The sequence below is a fragment of the Podarcis tiliguerta genome, assembly GCF_965153285.1.
Source record: "Podarcis tiliguerta genome assembly, chromosome: 12".
NCBI lineage: Eukaryota > Metazoa > Chordata > Lepidosauria > Squamata > Lacertidae > Podarcis > Podarcis tiliguerta.
Window position 1 is genome coordinate 37,242,438 of NC_139545.1, and position 18,890 is coordinate 37,261,327.

The window sequence follows — 18,890 nt, forward strand, 5'->3', positions numbered from 1 at the left end:
CTCTGTGTGTGTGTTCCATTTGAGTCAGGACTTATGCCCCAAATACCTGAATGACATCTCCTCCCCTACAGACCCTTTGTGTTGATTGGAGCTGTAGTTCAAAATAATAGGGAGGGCACCATATTAGTGAAGGCTGATCTAGCAGATGTGATAGCTGCAGGAAATGAACCTTCAAAGCAAAGTGACCCAGAGAACATGCAGCTAATGTTTTAAATGTCCTAAATGTAAAGTATAATTGTTTAATTGTACATTGAAATGGAAAAGAACCCTGTATATGGGCTGTATGTGCATTGCCATCTCTCGCCACAACCGGGACTCGGCATTCATCCTCTGAGGCGCTTCTTCATGTGTCTCCTGCCTGTAAGGTCCAGAGGGTGGCAACACGAGAAAGGGCCTTTTCTGCAGTGGCCCCCCGTTTGTGGAATGCTGTCCCCAGGGAGGTTCATCCAATCACCTTCCTTATATATGCTTAGGCGCCAGGCAAAAACGTTCCTCTTCAACCAGGCCTTTGGCTGATTAATATTCTACAGCCTTTTAAATGCGTTTTTTTTGGGGGGGGGAGGTTGTTTTATTGTTTCTGTTTTAACATTTTATTTGTGTTTTTATCTTGTGAACTACGACTCTGTGATCTTTTGATGAAGGGCGGTATATAAATTTAATACATCTATAAAAATAAATCTATGATCCTGCTGCCAGAGCTATAATCAAAAGATAGAGCTAGAGTAAAGGTAAAGGACCCCTGGATGATTAAATCCAGTCAAAGGCAACTATGGGGTTGTGGCGCTGATCTCGCTTTCAGGCCGAGGAAGATGGCGTTTGTCCACGGACAACTTTCCAGCTCATGTGGCCAGCATGACTAAACTGCTTCTGGTGCAACGGGACACCATGACAGAAACAAGAGCGCACAAAAATGCCATTTACCTTCCCGCAGCAGTGGTACCTATTTATCTATTTGCACTGGCATGCTTTCGAACTGCTAGGTTGGCAGAAGCTGGGACAGAGCAACAGGAGCTCACCCCGTCGCAGGGATTTGAACTGCTGACCTTCTGATCAGCAAGCCCAAGAGGCTCCGTGGTTTAGACCACAGCGCCACCTGCATCTCAGGGCTAGAATAGACCTTCACTTACCCTATTCTAGCATGGGCACCCTGAAACTGCCTGTCAAAGTGACACATATTTCACTACTACAAAGGAAATATCTTTGTCATGGAGTGTTGTGGCTTTGAAAAGTTTCTGATTAATATCATGCATACATAGTAGCAGCTTTAATATTTTATTTCAGTGCCATTGTATGTTATGCAGAATATGTAAATGTTACAACTACTTGACATCAACCAAAATGTGAACTAGGTTGCATAGGTTAGTACTTCAGGCAGCAGAAGAATGTTGCTCTAGTCCACTGAAGCATTGAGATTCACAGTGTACAGGGGCGGAAACAGGATTTAAAGCATTTCTAATAAAATATATTTTAATAGCTGGTGTTATCCTTTCGCATAACAAAAGCCAAATTATGCCAATGCATCATATGATCTCTTAAAATTACTCCCCTCCCCTGTTGAACTACAAAGTTTCCTTAATAATTTTATACTCCCAAATAAAAGTACAATTTTGCAAATTAACTCAGTATATGCATTTTTAAGCAAACGTACAAACTAAGCAGTTTTGTTATTATTTTTTTATAAATTGCAAAAAGTAGATGAGTTCCACATCATGCTAACCAAATACAGTCAGAAAAAAATGATTTCCAGTGGTTTAGAGACATGTACATTGTAATACAGATTTGTAATGATACAGCAGATAATTTATGATCTCTCTAAATAAAATGTTTCTGTTGCAACTTGATTACATCATAAATACAATATGCAATTTCTATATATTGGACAAAAAAAGCATATGAAATTCATTTGAACATCCTGTAAGTAGTACAGGCAGTTTCAGAAGAAAATATAACTCCAAATATTTATCCCAGAGGGATTCAAAGTTTGAGGTGCTTGGAGGCACATTCGTGCTTCAGAAAGACCCATATACAGAGCTAAAGTTCTGCTTGCTCTTTTTCATATGAAGATGACTTCATGAGTTTGGCTATTATGAATTGTTATGTTTTTGCTGGAAGAACAATCAGAGACTTAACAAAAAGCTCTCAGCATTCCTCAGTGACCCTAATCATCTGACTATGATTGCCAGATCTTGAAATCACAAACTCTAGCAACTGGGCGGGGTCTCAGATTAGAACTCTCTGGCCCGAGATAGAAACCTAGAGCAGGTCTGGTAAGCAAACCTCAAAAATGGCACAGTATTCACTTAAGGTTTACAGCTTTACAAGAGAAAAAGTAATAGTCCTTTCTCTCATTGTTCTAGCAACTGGCCCTGAAACAATCAACCTTATCAGGCTCATTTTATGGTGTTTGAACCAAATTTTGGGGAACAGGGAGACAGCTTGAAACAAGTCTGAATTTGGAAAGCGTCATAGGCAAACAGAGGCAGAAAACCTGGTGAATTTTAGCTACAGTTAACTAAAACTGAGCTGCAACGGTTTTTTATCTGGGAATCTGATGCAGAAGTTGTAATTGTGCAGTCTGCAATAGAATCTGATTCCTTCCAACATCTGATGCATGTTCCCTCGTTGGAAAAAAAGCATACCTCTGTAAGCTAGAAGTGAAGAATTTGTGGCCCTGCAGATGTTGTTGGTCAATGGTCAGGGGTGATGGGAGCTGGAGCCTAGCAACATCTGGAGGGTGACGGGTTCCCCATCCCTGCTTCTGGACTTACTGTCATTTGGGATAGGGGGAAGCATATTGCAGAATATGAAGCTGCCTGACACCAAGAAAGATACTTGCCCCATCTAAACCAGGGCTGTAATTGGAAGCAGTTCTTCAAATTCTCAGGCACATCTTTCATACCTGGAATTCTTTTAATCGCAGTTGCAAACTATAGAACCTTCATAAAAACCATGTGCTCCATAATGAACAGTTCATTCTTCCAAGCAGTATTTTACACTAAAAAGTACCGTATTTTTTGCTCTATAAGACTCACTTTTTCCCTCCTAAAAAGTAAGGGAAAATGTGTGTGCATCCTATGGAGCGAATGCAGGCTGTGCAGCTATCACAGAAGCCAGAACAGCACGAGGGATTGCTGCTTTCACTGCACAGTGATCCCTCTTGCTGTTCTGGCTTCTGAGATTCAGAATTATATTTTTTTCTTGTTTTCCTCCTCCAAAAACCAGGTGCGTCTTGTGGTCTGGTGCGTCTTATAGAGCGAAAAATACAGTAGATTCTTGGGCCAACAGCAGCATATGAAGCTCTGACTACATGCATCGGTTTCATCTCCTTGTCTATCTCCTACCTCTGAATCTCAGCCTAGAGAAGAATTGGCAAGGCATTGTTAAGAGCTTCATAAATTTTAATTCAGAAGTTTGCATTTGTTAGCAGAAAACACTGCTAGGTCGGAAGAGTTCGATGCTGCTGATTGGGTTTCAACTATTTAATTATTAACTAAAGTTTATCCAGTAGTTAATGGTATAATGTCATTTCTAACACCTAAAATCTAACAGCTCTTATTAACTAACGGCTAAACTACATTCTTCCCAACTTCTGTGTTTGCAATTGTTTTAGAAAGAAGAGTAAATTTCAGGTATTGTCCAGTACAAGGCAAAACACCCAAAAGAATTAAAAATGCTTTTCACCTCTCTAGAAAATGTCTTCTTAGTTTGAGCACATTGAATTCTAGTTTTCATACTTTTTATGTAGCCTCATTTTGTGGGGGTGGAATTCAGTTATGAATGTGCATAATGGGAGTCATAAGGGCTACATCATACGTTATTAGACAGCCTTTGCATCTGCCTTCCTGGCCATTGGCCTTGCTATCTAGAGTTGATGGGCATTGTAGTCCACAACATCTATAGGACAGCAGGCTGAGGAAGCCTCTTATAGCATACTTGCCACTGGAATCCATTTCTGCATGGCAGAGTTTAATCTGAAGGCTGCAGTATCTGGAAGTACCCATCTGCACCACGACTTTATGAGGGAGGTGGTGCATGAGTTTCCATGTGATTTGTGGGTTTTCCAAAAATCTGAGTCACTAAATAAGTGCCACAACCCTATGAATAATCCACAATAGGTGAGATCCAGTGGCAACCACACTGCTTGTGTATGAAACTGTATGAAACTGCATTCATTTATATGCAGCATGGTGCACTAGCTCAAAAACTGCATTAAAGGTATGAATAAATGCCATAAACATTTTGCAGTGGGACAGTTCTCTTTGAAAAAACAATTACCAGTACCTTGTTTCAGGGTGTGTTTTTTTAAATTACAACAGGCAAATAAAGATGGCATTCATCCTTGCAATTTAATATCACATGTAATAATGTCACAGACTGCATATGCATGTTGTTTGCACAAATATGGGCATTGCAGACAATTTCCTTTACTTAATGAGAAACTATTTTGACAGCACTGCTTGCCAACATGGAGGTGGTTGAATGAAGGGACTGAAAGTGCAAGTAGATAAATAGGTACCACTGCTCTGGTTCGCCAGAAGCTGCTTAGTCCTGCTGGCCACATGACCCGGAAGCTGTACGCTGGCTCCCACGGCCAATAAAGCGAGATGAGCACTGCAACCCCAGAGTCGTCCGTGACTGGACCTAATGATCAGGGGTCCGTTTACTTTTACCTTACAACATTACAATATTCAGCATAAGGTAAAAGTAAAGGTTTCCAGGGCAAAACTCCCCACATATTCCTTCAAAACTCACCACATATAAACTGAATTGGCATGGTCTCATGAGTAGATTGGTCCATCTCATCTTGTGAACACTTGAATCAGGCATGACAGTCTTTTTATTAACACCAATCTGAAGTCCATGCTCTGACCCAATGAATAGCTAAATGGCCTGAACTGCCCAGGTCAAACTGAGGGCATTCTATGGCTACCACTCTCACAGAAAAATGGCCAGGAGACAAAACAGCTGCTGGTCTGATGGAAAAAATGGTTTATTTTCCTTCTCTTGGGTAAAACAGAATAATAGAAATGAAGAGCTTTCTATTCTTTAACTTCTGTACTTATGAGTTACTTACTATGTTCGAGATGTTATGCTAGAGACATTGTCCTCTGACATCTGAGAACAAAACTCTCTAAAAGCAGTTTAAATATACTTCCCTTAGACAATTAAAAAATAATAATATGCACAATACAATGGACGCAGCATACCTTCAAAGGTCAACTTCAGTAATTCATACCATTAGCAAAATACAATGTAGCCCTTAGACACCAATCTATGTAAATAACAATCTATTTAAAAAACATCTTACTTGGGGGTTTACATTTCCCTCTCTCTGACCTGGATCTTTTTTTAAACACACATACACCCACACCAGTCCTGATTTTATTCGTATGGAGGAAAAACAAGAGATAAATGGTCATAAATATCCATACTTTGAGTACCTAGAAAAATATATTCTTCCCATACCTCCCCTTTTCATAATATGTTGGATACTATAAATGCAGAATGGAAGTAACTTATATTGGTACTGATTTTTATTTTTTATTTTTGCATAAACAATTAGGAATATGTCTCAGCAAATTTGTTTTCATGCAGTACTTGCTGGGCTGGAAGAAATGCACTGGTTCAGGGGATAAATTCTGACAACTAAACTCATTGTATTTCCCTTTTGCTCTTTCATTTTTTTTTACCTTGTGTTAATAATAATTGGCTTGATCCAAACATTCCCTTCAACTGACAGAATGCATCTTCCATCAAATGAGTCTTTCCATCAAAGGAAGGAAGCCTTTGGGCCCAACCCTATAATACTATAAAGTTATCCACCAGTATTTTCTTGTAATCCTTACAACAGCCCTTCAGTATTGGTCTCCCCATTTGCAGATAAGGAACTGAGGTTGAGTGAGAGTGACTTAACTAAGGCCAGCTGGTGAGCTGGTGGGAGAAGTGAGGTTTAAATCGGGGGCTTCCCTGTTTCAAAGCTCAGCCTCTAATCCACTACACCACACCAGCTCTCACCAGCTCCTAAAAAGTTTAGGAACATCTAACAAGTGTTTTGTGATCCAATGAGTGTTAATTAGAAGTGATAAAATAAGACAGCAGTGCAACTGATATCATTTTTAAAAAAGAAAACAGGAAATAATGGTTTTGTATTTTTTACCTTGTGGGAAGACAATGTTTCTCAGGTGGATGCCATGCTTCAATTATTGAGTAAATCCTTGAGTTATATTCACAAAGCTAGAAATTTACTAAATATCTAATAATCTTTTTCTTGAACTAAGCCTCTGGGGGGGAAAATCACATTCTTTGCCAGTCAGGTCCCAAATCCAAGCCCCAATTCATGAAGTAACCCCCACCACCAATCCATGTATACCAGGGATGGAAAACCTGTGGCTGTCCAGATGTGGCTGGACTCCAGTTCCCTTCATCCCTGGCCAAAACATCTGGAAGGCTACATATTTGCCATCCCTGCACGGAACCATTACACGTAAAGGGTACAATTATATGTCATTGCAAAGTTCTCAGGACAGACCCTTACAACAACAAAAAATAGATATATGTGTTTTGAAGACAGCGCTTTGAAGACAGTCATTTCTATACAAACAGTGTTAATACAAGGGGAAATAGAAAAGGTTGGAATTAACAAAATAGAAAATGCACTCTAAAATTGTTTCTAACTGTGCAAAAAGGCACAGCTATTGTCATGGAGATCATTCACAACTGGTAGTTTGGGGGGACTAACATGAATTGGGACTATGGATGAGAGAAAATGAAAGCTTCAGGGGAAAATACAGTAGACTGGACAGCTGTGTGTCAGGAAGTTTCCGGCATTAGGTACAAGATACGTTTTGTTTAAGGCTGCCAGGCAGTTGTAAGCAACTTCTGAGCATGTCATTTATCACAACAACAACAACAAAAGATTTGTTCTGTTAACTTGGATTTTTAATTACTCGGACCTTAACACCAAGGTATAACCTCTTACAATTTCACACAATAAAAAATACCAGCTGCTTTGCGATTAAAACTTAAGTGGGAAATGCCTACTGTAAAGGCAGAAACCTATCTGGGAGCTAATTAATAGAAACCTTTACATGATTACAAGCACCAGGTTTCCACCAACAAGTTGTTTTCCTATATCTGTTTAAGCAGCACACTTTGGGAACTCTGTGCTTCTTGGACTTGTTAGAGGAATTGTGTGTTGACTCCCAGAAAGGAGCACTGATTGTTACATTAACAGGGAAGTAATGAAGATGTGGTCTTAAAAGTACATTTGTAAAGCTTAAGTAAATCAAAATAAAGCTCAGAAGTACTAACGGTGAGTATTAATTAACAAACTCAATGTAATTTGCTGGAAGCATTCCAGTTTTCCCAGTTCTCTGAACAGTACCATACATCCAACCATCGTCAATTGGTTGCACATTGATGATGTAGTCACCATCCCTGAATGAAACTTCATCTTCATCTTGGGCACTATAGTCATACATTGCTCTATATGTTCTCTGTGAAAAGAAAGGAGAGGGGAGTCCATTAAATACAATTCACAGACTTTCCAACAAACCTACATTATATGTCACCAGCAATGCGGGTTGTATAGATCAGCAAATTTTCAAATTGCTAAGAAATTATTCTTCATGGAACTAGGGATAGTCTTGAGTATGCAGCCCTGAATATTAGAAACTCTTTTGAAATATGGATTGTCACTTGCCTGGTCGTCATAAAATAAGCTAAGATATCCATATTTGGGGAGAATACCATTGGTATGAACTGGCACTTAAAAAGTACACAATATACCATACCAATTACACGTCACAATACTCTATATCAGGCAAATTCAAAGATCAACTATATTGTTAGGAGGATTTTCACCCTTTTCCTGCCATTAATTGTACTGTATATAACCACACATAGTACACATAGATATGTACACATTTGGGGTGTGGGAGTGAGGAGAGAGATAAATTATTGTTGGGGAGTTTTTTAGATATTCACCATAAAGATGTGGTCACGTTTGCTAGCTAAACTTAGTGATCAGTCAGGGAAGACAGTATTTCAAAATGTATTCTTAAGCAACCACAATTTACTAAACACATTTATGCCAACCTAAGTATGGAAGATTCGTCTGTTGGGAGCCGCCCAGGCTGGCTGGGGCAACCCAGTCACATGGGTGGCTTATTATTATTATTATTATTATTATTATTATTATTATTATTATTCCACCCAAGATTCTATGAGCTTGTCCACACTTCTGCTTGTGCAGCTGCTTTAACCTGGTTTTTTTGCAGATATTTGTTCCAATTCAGCAGTAAAGAGTGGGTTTTCCCGGGGGAAATGGCAAGACAAATGAAAAACTGCTCAGATCCGTGCCAAAAAAGTATGAGAGAAGTGGACGTATGGATGGGTCCTATGATGCATTTTGGGGTGGAAATGCTTGCAGCAATATTTCATTGTTTACAGAAAGCTTTTAACCCAGAGTTTGAAGATCCTAACAATTTTACACATTTATTCACGGACATTCAAAGTAGTTTATGGTAGGTTTTTGGTAGTGTTTTAATCCATCATTCTTCATCAAGCTGAGGATGTGTTGTGTTTTTTTAAGTGTCAGTTTCCAGCCATATGCCAGAAACATCAAGAGATATTTGGAATATCAAATGCTGTATTAGAAGGTGTGGGAATGCAATTCTTTACTGTATCTTATGATTCTGGGACAGCCTTTGCCAACCTGATGCCCTCAAGAAGTTTAGGAAAATGATTCCTATCAGCTCCAGACAGCATAGCCACACTGTGAAAAACTTCAAAAACTTATTAGAAGCTTATTATGATCTGGGTGTAACTGAGAAACAAAGCTCAAAGTTCTACATGTAATTACATAAGGCAGCTGTCAGGGGAAATCTCCACCATAATTCAATTACAATGTAGTAATTTAGCTACTGCATAGATTGCAATATGTAATTGAGATTTGTACTCCTTTAAGGTCTTAAACAGGTCCCTTACCAAAAAAAAAAAATAAGTTTGCTCAGGTTAAGTTTAGAGAACATGTTTATAGCCCATGTGAAAAAGTGGAAGATAAAGATTTTTTTAAGACAGGCTCAGTTATAGAGGAAAGAGGGAAAATAATTGTGTTTGCAGGAGAGAGGCTGCTGTGAAAAGGATTAATTATTTAACTCAATACTCACCAAGGTAGCTGAATGTGGCTGTGAATGCATTGATCTCATAGATGACATACTAGTCTGGTGCATGTAACCATATCCTTGGGGCTGACTTTGTTGATATGCCCCCGGAAGTACAGGGGCTGCATGGCAAAAGAAACATAAATGAGTTAATACAAGGGAACATGCTATTGTCATTCATTAAGTGAAGTGGTGCTTTCTTCTCCCTTTACAACATCTGCAGGAGTTGGTTTCCTCAGTAGGAACTGGAGCAAGCAGAAAGAGCTTCTGTATACACAAATAAAGCTTGTCTTAGATAGAAAAACTAACTTTAAAAATTGGTGGGGGACTCCCCAAGCACACACTGACACCCCAAACTTGGCAGATGCAAGGAAAAGTGTAATTTACTCAAGGTTATATCTGAATCAAGAGAAAAGCAGCACAAATTGGCCCTGTAAGAGTGAACAAAAAACAAGAACAAAAACAAAGTTAAGTGAAAACATTCTATAGTTAATGTCACATAGCAATGTTGTGTTGTCTACAATTCCACTTCAAAAGAGCTGCACCCCCTTGACTTTTTTATTCTATGAAGCAGTACTTGTTTACAATCTATGGCTACATACCCCAACATGAAAATCCAAGGTTGGTAGATGTGGTCCTGGCCTCACAACCTTCCTACATCTTGCTGATCAACTACCCAGAGAGTCACAAGAGGTGCCTTCACACCTCTCTTCACAGACAGAGTTCACTTCAGCAGTAAAGGAAATTACTTCCGTGCTGTCTACACTACAAACGCAGTGGGCAGCAAACAACTCATATTCACTTTGGGACCAGGGTTCTGCTAAAACAGAAAGACATGCAATCCTTCTACCAAACAAGCAGTTTTATTAACCTAGAACACCACAATGGACACAGATACAAGCTGCTATTATATTAGGTGAGGGAAAACAATTGTTATCAGGGGATCCAAAAGCGCATCAAAAGGTCTCCAAATTCTCTGACCCAAAGTAGGATATCTGTTCCCGAGTTCTTTGGATGTAGGTTAAACCAGAGGTAGCCAACATGGTTACTTCCAGATGTTGTCGGACTCTGTTCCCATTATCCCTAAGCATTGGCCATATTGGATGGGGCTGGTGGGAGTTGGTGTCCAACAAAATCTGGAGAGCACCATGTTGGCTACCTCTGGATTAGATATTATGGAGACATGAGGATGCTGTCATTTTGGCACCAGTGGGCCCAGTCCTCCCCATTCCTGCAGAAGGATCTAGGTTGCCCTTCTAAAAGTGGAGTGACATTGTGTTGTGATTTTCTCTTCCTCCATTTATTGATTGGGTAAAAAAACACACACAAAGGTAGCCGGTATGTTGGTCCATATGAAACCAATGTCCTAAATCTGCTGTTGGGTTATTGGGACCAACCAAAATGTCACGAAATAGTAGCAAGCTTTTGAGTTGTGGAGAACATTTTATCAAGCAAGATGTTGCCCAAAGCAGTGGGGGGGGGGGCGGTGTAGGGGAAGGACAAAAATTAGCCTGCGTTTTATAGTTACGAGGTCAGGGGGAGAGATATCCCTGGTATATCCCATGCCAAGGATATGTCTCTTTAAGACACACAACTTCTCTAGTATCATTTTCCTTTTAAGCAGGGATGTCATGTCTTCCCAAATACTTTTTCATCTACAATCTGAGCAACCGATTGGAAGATGTGATCAAGTGGTGAAGCCGAGAAATTTCTGCAGTAATGAACACTAATCTCCGTTTCCTGTATGCATGCAAATCAGTATGTGCAATGCAGGCCCACATGCAGCTAAACGTACTGGTTGCAATGAACAATTATCACTCTAAAGAACATTTGCACAAGTGGCCATTATTTCTTTGCTCCCCACCTGCTATTCTATACAGACCCAACATACCGCTCCTGTAGCCAAGACAACCCTATGTCTGTAAGTTATAGGCATTCATAGGTTACCTAGATCTTTCATGTTTGTTTGTTTATTTTTGAGGTGTCCTTCTGCCTTTTGCCTTTGATTGCTTAGATCTAAGTAAAACTTTCTTAAACTTAGTAGGTCACATACTACATGCATGTGCCCACAGGGATCTTGCAGGAAAGCAAGCAGTCCTGCTCCCAAAGAGATGCAGAGCTGCCGGCTGAATGTTCCATTGCCCAGGGCAAATAACAGGCTCAGAGTACTCCTACCTGAGGGTGTGCATGTCACAGGCAGCACTATACCTGGCCCCATCCTAAGGCAGCTCAACAAGAAGGAACTGCTTGTCAATTCATCACAGTCCATTTTAACCTCAGTTCCAAAGAGGAGTTTGGCACAAAAAGTGGCAATGTTGCATCATGCGGTATAAGCTGCAGATAATACCGGGACGCGGGTGGCGCTGTGGGTTAAAGCCTCAGTGCCTAGGGCTTGCCGATCGAAAGGTCGGCGGTTCGAATCCCTGCGGCGGGGTGCGCTCCCATTGTTCGGTCCCAGCGCCTGCCAACCTAGCAGTTCGAAAGCACCCCTGGGTGCAAGTAGATAAATAGGGACCGCTTACTAGCGGGAAGGTAAACGGCGTTTCCGTGTGCAGCTCTGGCTCGCCACGTGACCCGGAAGTGTCTTCAGACAGCGCTGGCCCTTGGCCTCTTTGAGTGAGATGGGCGCACAACCCTAGAGTCTGTCAAGACTGGCCCGTACGGGCAGGGGTACCTTTACCTTAATACTACCCAGGATGCGTAGAGCCTTCCACATCCCAGTACACTGCATAACGTCTAACCTTGATGTTAGGCAGTCAATGCTGGATTTGGTTCATGAAGAGTCCCTCGTGGTGGAGGGATCAGCACTGCAGGTGTCCTTATTTAACCTTGCCCTATAGATATTATTTTATCTATTGCTCAAGATCTTTCTATCCCGCCTGCCTGCAGTCCTATTGACACTCCCATTCCAATGGTATAAACCTTGTGTAAAAAAATAAAAGAAATTTTAAAGATCGTTGGTCTTTCCAAGACAGAATACTTTACCATGCAAAACCTTTTTAATTATATGAGCTCTTTCCCCACGCAGTAAAATCTTCCCCATTTTTCCGAAAAATAACAAAGCCATTGCAAATTGCTAGGTTTTTACACATGGTTAAATAAGCAAACAATAACAAAAGACTGCTGTATCATAAAAGCTCCTTGCTCCATTAAGTATGATTAAAAAGTGGTTTGGTTTTAATTATCTACTCGACTAGAAAATCTGATGGAATCTTAACTTTGCTTTTATGACTTACTTTCTTTTCACTATGCATCTCAACAGGAAATGCACTGAAATGAACCATGAAGTATATATAATCTAATTGTATAATAGTTGCAAAATCATAAAGCCTGGAAAGTAACAATTTGAACAAAGAGATCCTTTGATCTACAAAACCATTCATAAAATATTCTAATATTAGAACCTACTAAACAGGCCAACTAGAAACCCTTTATGTGTCTGAATGGGGGAATGTTTGGCGCTTTATTACATAAATGCACACAGATTCCATTAGGCTGAGAAGTCTTGCCTACCCAACCCTTTTCACTGATGTATAGGTAGCTCATAAAATATCATATACAAGATGCACCATCCATGGGACCACAACGCAGTCGCTACATTAATGGAAACATGTGTACTATTATATATAGTCAAAATTCTGTGGTAGCCCCCCCCCCCCCAACTGTGAAAAGTTCTCTCAGGAGGGTTTTATTCTCCTTAATTTCATTGCATTCTTGGTTTTTGGCACTTTTTATAATTTTGCATTCCTTTGTATTTGTGCCTTACAACAAAGGGATACTTCTCAGACTTAGTTTACTGGAACTCCAAAACATTTGATAGTGGCTGGATCTCTCTCATATCTATTCATATATATATATATATATTTGAAGAAAGGTATTCAGGACTTTACAGAAATGTAGTAAGCAAGGTAACTCATTATGGGAGAGGACCTTCTTTTCAGATTAGCACATTTATTTTAAAATTGGTGTTTCATAATAGAAAATACATAGTTTATCACTAATGGGCTTGAACTTGGCAAATTTCAGAGACCCAAATATTAAATTCCAAATAAGAAACACATAGTTGTCAGATGCTAATGGGAGCGCTAAAGCTATTCAGTTTTAAGATGTAATACCTCCCTGAAATGACAAGGCATAGTTTAAATGGCCTGGAAATATAGTCAAGAAGAATAGAAGATTGCAATGAATATTTCATAGACATATTTAAGTGTAATGCAAAATCCACTTTAAAGCACAGACACAACAACAAGCGTGCTTATTAAGCTCTCCATGTATATTCATTTAAGGAAATGGTTGGCAACTTCGTTCAGAACACTGGCATGAAGATCGAATGAGCTGGGACTTTGCCAACATATACCAGAATTCCAATAAAAGCATGCAAGAAACACAGGGAAGCCTGAACTATCAATCCTCAGTCTACAAGTTGCCCTGTGATAATGTGTGTTAAGAATGTAAGGATGTGATTTACAGTGGAGCACAAACCTTTAATTTAAATGATCAGGGGCCCTGCAATTGAACACAATAGCAGAAAGCATAAAATAATTCAATACTTGGGTACTTGCCCCTCTCAGTGACTTAGATGCTGTGTACTCCTACAAAACACCCAACACAATACAGAATACACACATAGACAGACAAACACATATGGTATGGGTGTGTGGGTGTGGGTGGGTGTAGGACTGAGCAACATAATTGCTTGTAACACTGTGCTGGCATCCTAAATCAAATAAAACATTGCACCAATAGCAACACGGATCAGTCACATGGCAAAGGCCATGAACACCTTTCAAACACAGTTGACCAAAACTACATTAGACAGCCCCGGTCTCCTCACACTATCCAATGAGCTTGTACTTGTGACAAAGGCAATAAATAGACTGACCTCCTTCCTTCCCCCACCTCCCCACTTAAAGTCACATATTTGAAGTTATTTGCACTCTACACAGCTGAAGTCAGAGGTGGACGAGCTTGGTTAAAATGAACAAAAAAAATATTTTATTTAACAAGTATGTTAATAGCTACCCAAGAAAAGGCATTAAGACCTGTGAATCAAACACTGCATGCAAAAAACCAAACAAACCAAAATCTTACTGGCTATCTCAAGGGCTCTTTGACATTAATAAAAATACTTCTCTTACACAGCTGTTTGTTTACTGGGCAAACAAGGGTTGCTGAGTTAACCTGGAGATGTGCAAGGAGACAGGCACACTGTGACTATTAATCAGAAGGGAACAGAGGACATCTATGGGTACCTCCTTCGTTAGATGGCCTTGTTACCTCACTGGAACAAGAAAACATAGAGCCCTCTGATTTGTCATCTCCAACGCCAGAAGTACTGGTTGAACGGAAATGCTGTTTACTGTAACGTCTTGCTTTTTCTACGAGGGGAAACACAATACTGCAGTAAATAGCTATAGGATGGATGAGTAAAGTAAGAGAGAGCTACTTTATTTGTTTGTTTTCATTCAAATAACAGGGCTGACAACTTGGGTACTTCCCATGCCAGCAACATTTTGTGCAAACCTGCCCCAAGATACTAATAACTGGAATCCATGAGCTCACTAAAATGTGCAAGTAGGGAAAACTGTTTGCACAGGAATGCCGCTATTGGATTCTGGCTAGGGCCACGCACAGACTGTTCCCACAAATACTGGTACAGCTGTGACCAGTGGTGCCAACTTGAATACAGTATTGGGAAGGCCAGGTAAGCCCCACCCTACACAATCAATCACATGACGTGACATGCACACTATTTGAATGGCAATGTCCATCAAATTGAGGAGGGCAGTCCCCTCAAATATTTTATTGGTGGGGGCAAAGGGACCTTGGCCTCTAAGAGCTGGGCTCCTATGGCTGAGACATAAGACATTTTACTGCCCAGAGGAAATTGTGTTAAGAGGAACCATGCAGAAACTTGCTGTAATGTGGATTATAACTCCCCTGTGATCCTTAGGTGAAGGGCGCTATAGAATTTGTGTGTATGTGTGTGTGTGTGTGTGTGTGTGTGTGTGTAAAATCATAGCAGCAAGCAGATTATATTTAGTTATTCAGTTATTTAAAGGATACAATGGATAGCTCATGGCTATGTGTTGTTCTTTTTGAGATATGGTATTAAATGGTTTGCATTTAACCATAGAATCTAGGCAGCTGATAGAAAACCCACAAGACCTATCACCAACTTTAAATTGCATTCTGGATCTTTCTATAAGCCAAGCCATGTGATCCATAGCAAAAATTAAACTAACCATTGCCGTGCTATTAAATAAATTTCATAATTGGAATAAACATCCAATGCTTAAATTAGACAGTAGTGGGCATTAGATCTGCAGCCTTTAGGCCAGTCCAGACATTAGTAAATTGCCTCAGGAAACGCAAACATGTGGAGTAAATGAAGCCTCACTCTGTGAATTAGTGCACAGGCCAATGACAATTCACATGAATGCGGCCACCCCATTAAAAAAATTGCTTCTGTGCTCACACAAATCAGTTCTGAAAAGCAGCAACTACATCATTAGATGGGCTGGTCAAATATTACTTGACTACAATCAAGCACTGGAGAAAATCATGAGTTAAACAATACCCGAAAGCATACGTAGACTCCTAGACTGAATATTATCTTCCAAAGGGTCAATGTCGAAGATGGAGCCAGGATCTGTGCGCCAAACTTTGAGGTCTTTCCCAAAAAGAAACAGTAAGACAGTGGGTGAAGAAAGTAAAAGCACAAAGATGTTATCAGGGAAGACATAAATAATCCCTGGGGGGCAATGGAGATGGGTTTTACCATGGATTTGACCATGGGAAAAATAACATTTGAAAAAGTGTGAGATATGATTTGTGGCTTCATAGTTTCATAAATACTATCCAACATTGCAGAAATAACTTTACGAGATTCTTAGTGTGGTACTGAAGGAAAAGAATGAATGCATCTCATTTTCATTTCAGTGCACAGGTCAGCACTTATAGTTTGCAAATAAAAATACCACGACTTTTCCAACAATAAAAATCTCATCATACCAGGTATTAAAATCATGGAGCTGAATTCCTTTTCTGCTAATCTACGTGAAAAAGTCAAATGGCAATTTCTTCAGTGATTACTTTCATTTTTTTAAAAGAAAGTTAAGAATGTTAATAATTGGCTGCTCATATTAACAATTTAAGTACTTTTTATATTGTCTCTCTCTCTTTCTTTACCTTTCAGCCTTTGTAGAGCAAATTAATGTTTGATTAAAATACCTTTCATCTTATCATCTGTTCTGTTAATTACTATACTCATTACTTCAGAGGTGACTGCAATCAGGAATTCTGCGGCAGACAATTATCGCCTGATAACCCAAAACTGACCTATCATTATAATCTTAAGAAGGCATTGCATATTGAAACAAAGGTACAAAACATCAAATACAGATAACACTGCAACTAGACAGAACAAGATAGCTAGATAAGTAAATAAGTAACACAGCAAGATTATTCTGCAGAGCTGGGCCACATAATATATTTGGGTCAGTAAAGCACAGAGTAGAAACTTACCCACAATTATTCCAGGTCTTCTGTCCATTTCAACTATATGTGGGTGGACGCCTTTGTAGGCAGCATCACTAACCACCTGGGTATTTCTTCTCACCCGTTCAGTCACAGGATCGTCCACTATTGGAGTGAAACCTCTGCCTTTCGTCTTCTCAAAATCTTCATGGTATTTGACCTGGAGAGGGGTGGGAAGATTATTATTTTCTAGTCCAATGACAAGGTGTATTGAGAGCTGTAGAAGATAGGCATTGTCACCATTATTTTTCTTGGGCACTGACAATTTTGCTTATTTCAAGCGGCTAACCACTGTCATGCAATTATTCCTTGCCGCTACAAGGCCCAATAGATGTGCAATTCCCATTGTTGTCATTGGTTTGTTGTTGTTTTTTAAGGTAATTACTTTTTGTATACAGATAAAAAGTTGCATGCAGTCTATTGCATTTAGTGTTACATTCACATGCAAATGATGGTGCTAAACCCTTCAAAATGATCTTACATTTCATTCAATTTCAGTTGTAGAAAGCACAAGTGCTCCACATCAATACGTTAGGATAAAATTTCAAATTAGTATGACTTTTCAAGGTATTACAGATATCAATATGCTTTTTAAAAGCCTCCCTCCCCCCATTCCTCACATACGGTCATATACACAGCACACTCACACATACACAATCCTTCAGGCAAAGGCAATCAGAGCAACCAAATTCAGAATTCCACTTGCACACACAAATCAAAAACATGCACAGGCACAAGGCAGTGTGTGTGTGTGTATCACCCTCTCCAGTTAAAATCTGCAATGCTGAAACAGAGAGGAACCACGTGAAGTGTCTTTAAGAAGCCACACGAGTGAATGGTTAGGGAAGTCGTTTTATTAGTATAGCAATATGCAACATTTAAATGCAGTTAGCAAACCCCCACCCCAAGAACCACTGTGTAAGTGGGAAAACTCAGTCCAGACTTTAGCGCATCGTGCTAGTTACCTAGATTAATGAAGGGTTCAATCCAATCCAATCTACAGCTACTGTTCTTCAGAACACACTAGCTATGTGAAAAATGTACCCTACCATTGAGATGTTGTTTTGTGTCTCTTTGACATGCCTCAGCTCAGGTGTGTCTACAATCATACTAGGTCTACCTTTCATCTGTTGCTGATCTCGGCTGTACTTGACCTGCAAAAGACAGCACATGGATTTTTCGAGTGTGCACAACTTGACAGGAAAATCATGCTTAATGTCACGCGCAACTGATATTCTTTTACCGTTCTATCCCAAAATGAGTAGGCATTGTGGAGATGTGGTAATGCGCATTGCACTGGTCTACCCATTCAAAGTCATCGGCCTTCACTACAATTCGTAACCGACTAGTTAATAATGCATGATACAAAAAATGTAAGATTGTACTTTAGTAAACATTGGCAAAGTCATTAAAAAACAAAGGGGAGAAACAAGAAAAACACACATGGCACCTACTGCTTCATTATTAGCAGCGACTAGGCCAAACGGATAAATACACATTTCTATAGTACTCTTAAAGATTCAAAATTAATTTATTAAGGACATAATTTGTTAAGGGCATGATGCACTCATCACAGAAAGGTTAAATTCTTTATTAATCCAAAACAATAAAAAGAAACAAGGAAAACAAAGGACTTGCCGAGCTGATAATTTCTTGATTCTTCTTGACTCTCTCCATCTCAGGAGTGACACTGACAGCAGTTGCTTTACCAGGTTGCACTTTATAGTGAGCCTATTAATTTCAGATATATATAAATAACATTGCAACTGAACAACGATAAATAGGGCACTGCATTAAGCACCACCTGGTGTTTAAATTCCAAATGTTCTAATTAGTTCGGTATTTAAAGCTGTATGCTGAAGCATAACATAATTATTTATTTGTATTTCATTGATAAAATATGTGCACAGAGAAGCATTACTAACTTAAACATAATTTGCTGTAAGGTATATTAGTGCTGAGGGACCCGGGTGGTGCTGTGGGTTAAACCACAGAGCCTAGGACTTGCTGAGCAGAAGGTTGGCGGTTCGAATCCCCGCGACGGGGTGAGCTCCTGTTGCTCGGTCCCTGCTCCTGCCAACCTAGCAGTTCGAAAACACGTCAAAGTGCAAGTAGATAAATAGGTACCGCTCCAGCGGGAAGGTAAACGGCATTTCCGTGCACTGCTGTGGTTCACCAGAAGCGGCT

At 39.8% G+C, this 18,890-nt stretch overlaps 1 protein-coding gene across 12 annotated transcripts in view; it reads right to left on the bottom strand.

The window, feature by feature from the left end:
• Nucleotides 1–1,258: 1,258 nt before the first annotated feature.
• Nucleotides 1,259–18,890, bottom strand: part of NEBL (nebulette) — a 173,478-nt gene continuing 155,846 nt past the window's right edge. For 5 of the 12 annotated variants that reach the window (XM_083406179.1, XM_083406174.1, XM_083406181.1 and 2 more), the window contains 7 exons: nt 18,342–18,434; nt 17,753–17,857; nt 16,692–16,863; nt 15,745–15,837; nt 14,417–14,542; nt 9,171–9,286; nt 1,259–7,496 (listed from right to left, as the gene is read on the bottom strand). In XM_083406179.1, coding sequence (XP_083262305.1) covers nt 7,320–7,496; nt 9,171–9,286; nt 14,417–14,542; nt 15,745–15,837; nt 16,692–16,863; nt 17,753–17,857; nt 18,342–18,434 — 882 coding nt within the window. In that variant the 3' untranslated portion in view covers nt 1,259–7,319. The remainder of the gene's footprint in view (nt 7,497–9,170; nt 9,287–14,416; nt 14,543–15,744; nt 15,838–16,691; nt 16,864–17,752; nt 17,858–18,341; nt 18,435–18,890) is intronic. The other 7 variants (XM_083406183.1, XM_083406182.1, XM_083406184.1 and 4 more) reach the window with 3 other exon arrangements.